An 11582-nucleotide genomic window follows, 5' to 3' on the forward strand; every position below is an offset into this window, starting at 1 on the left:
GCCTCACACGCCGTGACAATTAATACCTAATCGGTGTAGGATATACCGTGGAAATGAGGAAAATAAGACTGGCGAAAAAATGTAAGATACATATCTTGATTTTTATTATGCTCGTTCTTTACAATATAATACAAACCAAATGATTCATACAGTTGGATAGGTATTGATAATATATGTGTAATAGGAAAAAACGTTGTGAAATTTTCTTTTGCATGCAACAAATATAATAAGTATACAATTACAGGATTGTGCAGGGTGCGTATGAAGCGTGTACCTCTACACTATCTCTGTGAGGTGTCAATCTACTTTCAACATCGACTTTATACCTAGGCCCGAGTAGATCTCTACGGGCATTTCTATACGCGTCATCTTTACAGGGAACACCGATATACACGTACTATAATTATTTAAATTATACATCGTATATATAGTAACATTCCATCAAAGATCAAACATATATGTGTAATCGGTATGATGCCTGAATTATATCTGCGAAGTAAAGTGCAGTATTAAATGAAAGATATGTCGTTGAATCATTCGGTGCTGTGCAATCACATCCACAGAGGAGATCTACTTGAAGATAATTAAATAAAAACAAACATTTCTTTCACATTAATTAAATAATAATTCACGGATTGCTGCGGTGAAAACCCGCATCAATTTAGAGTTATTTAATACGGTATCCAACAAACTACGGAACTACGCTCGCACCCTATGATAACCAACATCTTTGGAACCAAAAATACGAGATTACGAGTATGGGTGCGCGCTTATCGTGGTTAAACAAATACAACAGTGTATCAACGTATGTATACGTATGCGTACGGAAGTACGTACGTACACGCAGACATACATTGAAATGTGCGTACGTTAATAATAATCAATAATAATAATAATAATAATAATAATAATAATAATAATAATAATAATTGATGGCGACTTTATACACAAGGTGGAGACAATGAATTATCGAGATGGGGATGCGAATAATTGAATACCATGTACTGTTTCACCGCGAAGGCAAGTCTTGACGACGGCATCAGTCAGTTTGACGATATCAAGACCCGTCGCCTGCAGTCACACTAGCGACGGAGCCAACGAGGGTAGCCTACATAGGTTGATCCAATTACAGGAAAGTGAAAAAAAAAAATATATATATATATATATTCAAGAAATATAATGAATGTGAAAGGGCGAGGGTGAGTTGACTTTGGGTCGCTGACGGTGTTCCGGCGTTCGCTTACGCGGATGATGCCTTAAGTTTGTTCAGAGCATTCGTTAGGTGAACCATCTCCGTGTTCATCTGCGCAACGAGACCCTCGAGCCTGTCTACACTGTCCAGAACCTCGACGCGCTGGGTGTGCGGGTTGAACCTGACCTCGAACGATCGGCTCATGGTCGACACCCAGCGGCGGAACTTCTCCTTGGCGTCTTCGAAGCTCTCGGCCACGTAGTAGATGGGCTGATAATCCTGGTCCTGGTACGGCTGGACCGCGGTCGTCGATGGCTCGAATGGGCGGTGCTCGCACTTGTCACTCAGCGAGTGAAGGAGCTCTCCGTAAGCCGACAATAGTCCGGCACCGTAGGCCTTAACTTCGGAGCCCTCCTTGCAGAGACCGAATTCGACTGTGAACCAGTAGATGGTCGAAAGTTTCTCGATTTCCTCGTCGGAGGCGCCGAGAGAGGCGAGTCCGATTTCTTGTGAAAACTGAGCGAAGCTGGGATCGGCAAGAAGCGGCATGTGACCAAGCAGCTCGTGGATACAGTCTCTGTAACATGGTAGAACGAGGGTTAGTACGAGGTGGTTGTGAATTGGCCAATCTGTGTAGTCGGTGCATGCCCGGAAAATCAACTCCGTAACTATCCCAGCTCGGGATGACAATTTTCCCTATCATTCCAACGGGACGAGGGAAGTTAGTCGCTGCTGGCGCGAGTTGACAACGCCATCGTGTCGTTAAAAGCCAATTAGAGTTCCATTACAGGCTCTGAGTAGCCTGATAATTACGTTACCCCTGCCTCCGCCAACGAAGCACACAGTCACCGTGCGACATTGTATCGATTGCCACCTGACAAAGTCGGAAGCTCGACGAAGCGCGGAACGGACAGGTTGAATCCCGAAAGTTAATCATTTACAAAAATCGCGAATTCGATTAGATTTCACAAGTTGCGACAAAGTAATTCCGCAAACGAACTTACGGCTCGGGAGTGTGGTAAGGACTGTTGATGTGGCGGACGTATTGAGTGCTCTGGAATATCCTGAAGGCAAGACTAGCCAGAAAGTCTCTGGCGGTGAGAAGACCGGCAGCTGGACGCAGAGTGAAGCCGGTGTTCTTCTTTAGGAAGTCACTAACGTCTTGAAGCTGGGGGATACGGTGAGCCTCGAAGATGCGTTCCTCCTGAAGCTGCTTGAAGGCCTTCTGATACTCGATGCAGGCATGCTTCGGAACGAGGTCAAGAACGGTGTCGAATACTCGGGTCCAGGTGGTGTTCTCGGTCTCGGTGTAAGGGATGTTGGGAATCGGGTCTCCGTACTTGTAGGCGAACGCGATCTCAGCGATGATCTTTCGTCGGGCGCGATACTCCTTGTCGGCGAAGCCTGGGTGGTTCATGTCGAGATCGGGTTCGTACTTGGTCATCAGATGGTTGCAGTTGTCAAGCTCGGATGCGTGACGTGGGAACCACGGGTCCTTGATGCTGACCGAGTTGTCAGCCAGAAGGGAAACTCCACCGAGCGAAGAGCTCTGCCTCAGGTTTCTGATCAGCTGGAGCAGACTCTGCCTGGTCATGTCCACCTTGACGAGTACGTCTAACTGCATTCCCTCCTTCTTAGACGGGCGGGACTCGAGGTGGTCGACGACCCCCTTGAAGTTCTCGATCGTCTTCAAGATCCTCGCCAGCGAGCTGATTCCGTCGCGCATGCGGAGGACCAGAACAGCCTTCTGCACCGCATATTCTCCCTCCGGTGTCTCCGCGATAGTCTTAGCTAGGACGACCTCTTCCTCGGTCAACCCAGAGTCTGCGTAACCAAGAGAGAAAAAAATACCTCGTCAGGTGTAAAGACAGCTAGAGCCAATCTACCAAGCGCAACGATTTCTCCCCGGTGCAGTCTGAGCCGAGAGCTATGCTTCGAGAGATAGCCCGCAAGTTCGAATCCATTTACTCGAGTCAAACGCCAAGTCGTCGGAACTTGAGCGCCCCGAGGCTCAGTAACTGGCAGGGGTGGAATATCGGTGCAACTATGTATATACGTGTCGGCATACGGACGTAGAAATACGTACTCGTATAGCGGGAGAGAAATGGAGAGGTGAAAATCTAAATGCACGACGGCTGCCGTAAGTCGGCGTAATTCAGCGAAGTGCCGGGCACTCGGCCGGATGCCGACAATGGGGCCGTTTCACCCTCCATTTCCTTCCTCCCGCTTAGCCTCCGCCACCTCCTCCGCCTGTTGCAGCTCAATGGAATTTTTTCGCGGAAAAACGAGAATGAGAAAGTGGGCGGAAGGGGTGGGCGTAAGTGCAGGCGGGTAGGTACGTACCGACATTATAAGAATTAGGACCACTTACCGTCGTCGTCTGGTTTTCCCTCGCTATCCGACGAGGAAGCCTCGGCCTTGGCCTCTGCAAGTCAAAGAAATAACGAACACGTTCAAACACACATGCGTCTCATGCCAGGGTGGGAATCGAATTTGGTACCCGGGTAAGTAAAACAATGGGGCGAGATTTCCAAGCTTACCTTCTTCCTTGGCGGCGCAGGACAGCGTCTCCCCTTGTTCATCGTCGCTTGACGAGGCGTCGTTGTAATGCTCGTCTTGCGGCAGTTGCTCCTGAGAGCAAATGATTGCCTGATCTGCGCTCGAATCTATTAAAACATCAAACACAACCATGCAAAAACGGGCGTGCAAAATCATAATGTGTCTGTATCTATAATGTAGATGCAGCAGGGTCGTGACGTCTGTATGTCAAACTCTTTTAGAATCACAGAACAACTGGGGAAATAACAACACTGAACGTCTAAACGCAATATTGAAAGAAAGCAGGAGTACGACATGCTTGGGAAAAACAGAAGAGAAAAACTTACCATTGGCTCGTTGACGGGCCTCCTCAAGCACACATTGCTTCGTTTGCTTCACTACCAAAGTCTCGAATCGAGCGTCGTCTACCAGAGAACGGCGACGTGCTGGATAGCCGTTCTGTAGCAAACGTAAAAGAGAATTTTTTAAACGGATGCTAAAAACGATCCGATCTTTGACGCGTCCGATAATTATTCGACCATCTCAAAAATGCTCGTGAAATCGAAGCATTCGCAACGAATGCCGCATTTCGGTCGGTCCAAGTTATCGTAGCTCGGGAATAATTGCGTTTCCGTAGATGATTAGAGACAGTTAAGAATGGCCGGAGCCGAATGGAGTCTGCAAAGTCGAAAGGAGGGCGCGAAACTTTCGTCTTTGCGAGAGCAGTCTGGCGCTGAAGGATCGGAAATGAAGTAATATGCTTTAAAGAAGTACAAAGCGTCGGAGGTCGAGCTTGAGACCAAAGAAGAGACGGCACCGGAGGCAGGTGGGAAGCGGTGAGGCATAAATTTGACTACATGGCTGCAGGGCTAACGCGGTCACGCTGGAAGCCCGCAAAGACTGAAAACACCGGGGATGGTATTTATTATCTTTACGCCCACCCCGCCGAGTCTACAAGACTTTTGGATCTGACGCGGCCCTTTCACATATCGCTTATTTTCCTCTCCATTTTCAAATGCGCGACGCCGCTCGAGCGACTGAAAACAGGTACGTTGTCTTCACCTGCGAAGTGGTTCGCAATTGACATGGATCTAGGCAATGTTTAGCAATTCTTCAACGCTCGCGTAAACTGGGCCAAGTACTTCGCGGTCGAATGGTTGTCCGATGAGCGGCTACTGCACACGCAATTGCGTAACGCGATGCAGGTACGCGGGTTATCTCCTGCCGTGAACTACAAATCGGTGAGTCACTTTCGTTCGACCGTTGCGAAGGGACCCGTCGCGGGAATTCTCTTGTGCGTCTCGTTCCAGCGCAATTCGATGACTGCGTAGAAAAATCCCGTTCTTCTGAAAAAACGGCGAAGCATCGTGCCGACCGTTAACCATGCAGGAATGTCGTCGCCGACCTTGGGAACACCCCCCTCAAAATCATCCGCGTCAACAACACAGCTTGCGCTTGCGATGGAACCGATTTTTCTTTTCACGCAAAGCCCGATCACCACCAAATTTTCACGTGTCGTTTCCCCCCGTCTTTCAGCCGGTTACCTGTGCGCTGAAACTCTTCTTCCAACGTCGCCGCAACTCGGCTGCCTTCACCCTATTATCCTTTAACAGCCCACGTGTGAATCATTAATTGTATAATTACCGTCCGTCGCGAACTCGGGCCTGTTGGACTTTAATGATCGTTTTCTCGGCCGTGTGCGAACTTGTCCGACACAAGTTGAGAAAAGAGATACAACGAGCCGCGTACCGATCGGAAGAATATCAATCCCACTCGTTCCGATATCGCGATCATGGAGATTTAATTGCAGCGATAAATATCGCCGAGCGTAGCACCGAGGTGCGTATGGTAATCGGAGTAAGACGGTAGTTATTCGCCGGTGAGTATACCATGCTCGTAAGAAACAAATCATGCGGCATAATCGAGAGCAACACAAGTCGCGGCGTTACAGCCGCGGCGAGCCTCCGACAGGATAACGGTGTTCAAATGTTCAGGGTCTCGGTAGTGATTGCTCTTGCACGCCACTCCGTTACAATCGTTTCACGCTCATAATTATAACACGTCCGTAATTATCATGCCGACAAGGCCGATCGATTTCTCAATCGATAATTAGATCCTACGAGCCAGCCTGTTTGCGACATGAAAATAATACGACATCACCTTCACCTTTACGTTGTAACCCCGGCGACTTCGGAACCTTTCGCAAGGACGCGACGCCGGTCGCTCTGCTCGATATTCGCGACGACGATACGAAAGGACCGACGGATGTCACTTGTCCTTGAATTTTTGAACTTGACTCGCTCGAGCACCGACAAACATTACCGAATGGCACGGCACTGGATACTCGACGCAACATCCGACGGACGATTACCGCGGTCGGTGCATCGCCGCGATGCGGACTTGCGAAAGATCGCACGGAGCCCGTGAGTCATATTTTCGCATCGCGGAATGTTGTTGCAAAAATATCTTCAAGAACGAGAGAAGGGATGGAAGAAAACAAATTCTATAGGCAAAAACCCGCCAGACCGATGATGCGCTTAATCCCAAGGGTGTCAAAAAACCAGGATATAAACAAATATAAATGAATCCAACTCAGCCCAAGTCTGCCCCGACAAATCTGACAAATTAATTGGCCATAAAATCTACGTGTTATTCGAATAAATTAACCTTGTTCCATCCCGTGATCAAAGTATTAAAATTCTACGCGATCAGCTGTGAGAGTGTTTTCAATATTTATGTAATGTGTCTACGCTTCGTGACCAAACATTTTTTTTTTTTTTTCTTTCAACTTCAGCTCGATGTCGGTTCAAGTTTGACTCTTCGGATACTGGAATTTCATCTCCATCCCGATACGCCTGATAACGATCAATTTTCGCGCGTGACCGAATACTCGACTCGACGCTGACCTAGCCCACTGCAGGGAAGCTGGTTATGCCGATGGAAAGCGAGTTTACGAAATGACAGATAAGAAAGAATCCACGGTATTCCCGGTTGGAGAATCGAAGTCTCCTGTCCGAGAAGAGTGTTACACAGAGGCGAGGCGCTCGCTTGATTGTTAACGTGGCGATCGTCGATGAGACTCGGTTAGTTAATTCACGGATAACCTGGTGAACGAGGAGATTGGCTGAGGGGTTGGGGAATTTTATACGTACCTCAATGCTATAGGATTTCTTGATGGCGAACATTTCACGGTTCTTTTGGGCAGCGGCGACGGCCATCATGTCGTTTTATCGATATTAAAACTTGACGGTGACGGAAGACAAAAGTAATTTGTAGATTAGCACAGGTAAAAACCGGTGGTAGGTAGCACGGGTTGTTCGACGGTGAGACGAGTGGCGAAACTTGGATGCAAAACTTCGACTGTCGGCCTGATTCCTGCTTCTTTCAAGATTCACTGCCGATCTTGATAACTCGGTGGATTTTCCGTTTGACGAGATGTCGGCGCGCGGTGTCTAGGAACTTTACTAATTGCGACCACAAACAGTGACTGGTGCTTGTCTGTCGCAAGGTGATTTACTACCAAGTTCAAAATACTCCGCACGATCTACCTCGAAATCTCGAGCGTTACGAGCTTGCCTTCGGGTGAAGCTAACGAGCGAATGTGCGGTTGGGGCGGTTGGTCGCAGCATATAAACGCTGCCTCCCTTCACCGCGACTCCTGGGGTCAGGGGTGCCCCCCACCCTGGGTTTCGGGTGTCCGTACCTGACAGCCCCGCGGCGCCGCGACGCCGACACGCGGTGCTCCCGCATTTCGTAACCCGACTCGCGACGGCGCGCTCGCAAAGGACGAACGCGATTGGTCCGGACCCGGGGGATCCCGCGTGACTCACGATCAGGAACGGGGGACGCGTGCGGGTGCCCCACTATCGGCATCCCTCGGGGGGCGGTCCGAATCGACGTTAAGATACGTTAAAACAGGTTAAAACCGAAAATGTATTGGCTACGACAGCCTTCGACGACGTCGCTCGACCCAAACAAGAAATACACGCTCCGTACGTTTCAGTCAGAGTTTTCGCACCTTGTCGGTCAGGGTGAATTTGTAAATTTTCAGGAACCGCTTGGGCGGAAGAAACTTTTTGCCAAACTGACGATACCCTAAACCTTTACTCCGCAGTTGAGGCGTCGAGACAATAACGTCGCAGCTTTCGTCGTTTAACGCATGTTCTCTGAAAAATACACCAATATTCGAGAAAACTACCGTACCTTCTCTTTGTTTCATCTATGAACACGGCTGTCATAATTTTAATGAAACTAGAAAAACAATCGGCCAACCTTACAATCGGAACTATCGGTTCATTCCGCAACAATGGGCAATACTGCATATATGTGAAAAAATGTCGCGACATTCGTCAGACGTCGAGCGAATAAATCACTCTGCTGAACAGGTGTGCGGTTAAAGTGTACAAGTCGTGCCGTTTATTCGCTTCACATAATGTTTTTATTTACCAATAACTAATTTTCACAACTAATTTATTTCAGTCTGTCCAATTTCGAGGATACCTTGTTTTAATGGTCAATTTCTGCCACCCTCTTTAGGTCAAGTTCGATCGGACCGAGCCGCGATGTTCGCTCTGTGTACAAAATAATCGTGCCGAACGTGCAAATCAGTTGATCGCGTTCAGATACTCACGTAGCCCAAACAGCCGTGACATTACGTCTATCCAAGCTGATCAACCGGCTCAGCTGGCGAAACGTTTTCACCGTCGATGAAATTCGACCATTTATAATTTGAGTAGCGATGCTTTCGAGCTTAAAGATCCATCTGGGACTCTTTTCAGCTCGGTTTTGAACTCGCGTTCGACAACCGGATTTTTGAATGCAGTTTTTGCACCAGCGTGATCCGCTACTTGATTACAAAATAATCGTTATGTCGAGCAGTAAAGCATTTCAGACGGGAATTATCCCGTAAAAATCGTACACCAGGTTTTGAGTCATACGCGTCTCGCTAATTCTCCTTCGGTGTTGTGCATTTATCCCCACTCATTGCTCCCTCGACTCTCCGTAATTTCATCCGATGGCTATAATTAAACTCCAACAACGAAAATTATTTCATCTTCATGAATATACAAAGATTGGCATGCTTGTTCCGAAAATCATCTTCGAATCAATTATCAATTCGACCATGCAACCGTCACAGGCGTATCGTAACTCGAGTTTCTCAGCTTTCCGTGTTTCTCTTTTTCCTCGTGCGACACGTTGCGCACCTTGACCGGGAAAATCTTCTCGCTGTAGATTTATGATTTTTCAACCGCGACTCCCGGATAAACATATGCGGCCGGAGGAGCTACTCGGATAAATTTACCATAGGAATGTAACGGCCAGGTGAGCGAAGCTGTATTCGATCCGTCGCGTAAGACTGAATTTCTTGGGCCACGGATCTCTCGAGGCTGATTAAAAAACAAGTCACGTTTCATTAGCTGGTTCCCGACTCGATATCATCCACGGTACTTCGACTCGGATCCATCTAAGCATCTAAACATGACGGTCCAGTCTGAGGATTCGCGAATCTTGGGTGTCGCCTCGCAATCACTCGTCGCTCGTGAGATGTCTCTATTTTACGATCAAGATCTCGGCGAGAGAGCGATGCTGATAAATTGCTATGGAGAAAATCGGCGGTTCATGGACCGCGGAAGGCGCGAGCGAGTCCCTCTCTGCAAACAGTCCGATTCGATTCCGCAAGGTTCCAGGGAAAAAAACACCGATTGTTAACCGGTCGATGGTCAAATATTTACCGAGTTGAGGCGTGTGATCGGTCCAGGGTATCAATTAGCGACAATAATCGAGAGTAAATACCGGAGGCAGATATCAATTTCCTCAATAATTAATTCCGGGATCAACTGTTACTGTACACAGACGATCGGCACCGTACGAAAGTGCTAACAAGCCGTACCTACCTAAACAACACCATCAGCCTTGAGGTTTCTCTGTAACGCAGGTGAATTACTTATACACCTGTGTATTCATATCCGTCGGATAAAATCGGTTGACCAGCCGAAAATCCAACGTATTTATTAATCAACGTATTTATCAAATTGCTTCCTTGGTGCCCGTCGAGGTGATTTCTTGCTGTTGCTAAGGTTCCGTTTATCCTACTTGATAGTTACACATCGACGCCTCCGGCTCTGGCTGCGAGACCCGCTACCGATTTCAAGATCTAACAATAAGTACCGGCTGAACGGCAGATGGAAGAAGAACTCTTCAGTGTCGTAACGCAATTGCGTGTCGAAGGTACTTGCCAATGGATCATTATATCGGCCAAACTACGTCAGATTCGCATAATAGTGGATCGACAAACTAATTGCACCTTTTTTTATTCATTCAACGCGGTTCCGACTACTCGCTATGGGATAATTCCGAGGTGTCGTCAGTCTTTCGATAATTCCCTCCGTGTTATGCCAGCTATTTGTAATTCGACGTCTGCCGGTCACCGGTAATTCACCTCATTCTCATAAAACACGCGACTAATCTTGCGGTCACATGCAATAAATTTTACCCGGCTGTCGAGTAATTCTTGGTACTTCCAACCCGAGCTGAGAGACAGGCATGTTATTAATTGGTAGCTACAAATTTCTTTCGTTGTTATGAAGTGAAATGGTTGTATCGACGTGATTAATTAAAGTTCATCATATTTCATACGCGTTTTCGTAACTCGTTCGTGCGGTCCAGCGGGACAAAAATAAAGGATGCATATTTTATTGCTGTACAGTAAGTTGCAGAAGCTTGTTGTCTAAGTACACGTAGCCTCGAATTTCGGATTCAGTAAATTACGATGGGTGAACAAGACAAGTCCGCGAAAACTGTTCGTAGTTTTTTTTTTCTTTTTCTCAACACTATCAACAATGTTCCGTTCCATTTAATACTTACAACGTTACGCGATTTGACAAAAAACACACGTGCACATATCGAATGTACATTGTACAATCACCCGAAAATTTCCCTTTCTTAATAAATTACACGTCTGTATTTTCCCAGTATTGTTATCCAGCTATCATTACGTTACCATAATTGCGGCTGACCAAGGACCCGAAACAATTATACGGTAAACGCATTTCCAGGATCACTATAAATAGACTTTTCTCGACTGTACCGTGACTGAGCTCTTTTCTACGAATTTTTCATAACATCTTTGTTTAAGTAAACACGTTGTTTTGAAGGCGATTTATGAAAAACAGGGATGGGTATCCAGTTCGTGGATCTCTTTGCAGTTCCACCTTCTCAACTCGACACTTTTCTAATCAGTCCATCAGCCTGCCTACTTGGGTCTTACTCGCGGCTCCGCTCAATCTTGCGTTGCAGCAAAGTACCTGTGATTGCGGAGATGACGTTTCGGCTAACCTCTGACGTCCACACGTACGTACAATATCTGCACACCTTGCGTCACACGTACTATAGGTACCCTATAAATACACCTGGATTGCCAATTGCGTCACGGGGTCAGAAATTCTTTGAAAATACGTGCGACGCGGCGATTAACGGATGGCGGTGATAATCGTGCCGGTTCTTCCGGTTTTTCGAGCTGTGACGTTCGAAAGTTCGGATTGGCCAAATCGCGGCAACGGAGATGCGAGGACGGAGGCTTGTCGGCGGCCGGCGTATGCCGTGTATCCTTTCAAGTATCAAGGCCTTCTGCTCTTGCCACTTCCAGCATCCAGCGGCGAGACCAGGTTCCCGATAACCGAGAATGTGCGGCACTTGCTTCACGTCACCGGTACAATGCTATGGAAATTCCGCTGCCACGAACCATTGCCTTATCTAGATCACTGACTGGTTTTTACACCGGCTCATATCGAGCCAAGGTATCAATAATCGTACTTCCGGCTCCCGCTTATGTCGCGACGGGTTTCTCACCCGC

The 11582-nt window shown here is 47.5% G+C and overlaps 1 protein-coding gene across 1 annotated transcript; it reads right to left on the bottom strand.

Moving 5' to 3' along the window:
* Nucleotides 1-82: 82 nt before the first annotated feature.
* Nucleotides 83-7339, bottom strand: LOC124176386 (tyrosine 3-monooxygenase). The gene is made up of 6 exons (XM_046557610.1): nucleotides 6883-7339; nucleotides 4078-4189; nucleotides 3733-3858; nucleotides 3564-3617; nucleotides 2197-3016; nucleotides 83-1769 (listed from the first exon to the last, which is right to left on the bottom strand). Exons 1-6 carry the CDS (start codon nucleotides 6949-6951, stop codon nucleotides 1241-1243), a joined length of 1710 nt encoding a protein of 569 aa, XP_046413566.1. The 5' UTR covers nucleotides 6952-7339; the 3' UTR covers nucleotides 83-1240.
* Nucleotides 7340-11582: the final 4243 nt, after the last annotated feature.

The sequence above is a fragment of the Neodiprion fabricii genome, chromosome 2 (genome assembly GCF_021155785.1).
Source record: "Neodiprion fabricii isolate iyNeoFabr1 chromosome 2, iyNeoFabr1.1, whole genome shotgun sequence".
Lineage (NCBI taxonomy): Eukaryota > Metazoa > Arthropoda > Insecta > Hymenoptera > Diprionidae > Neodiprion > Neodiprion fabricii.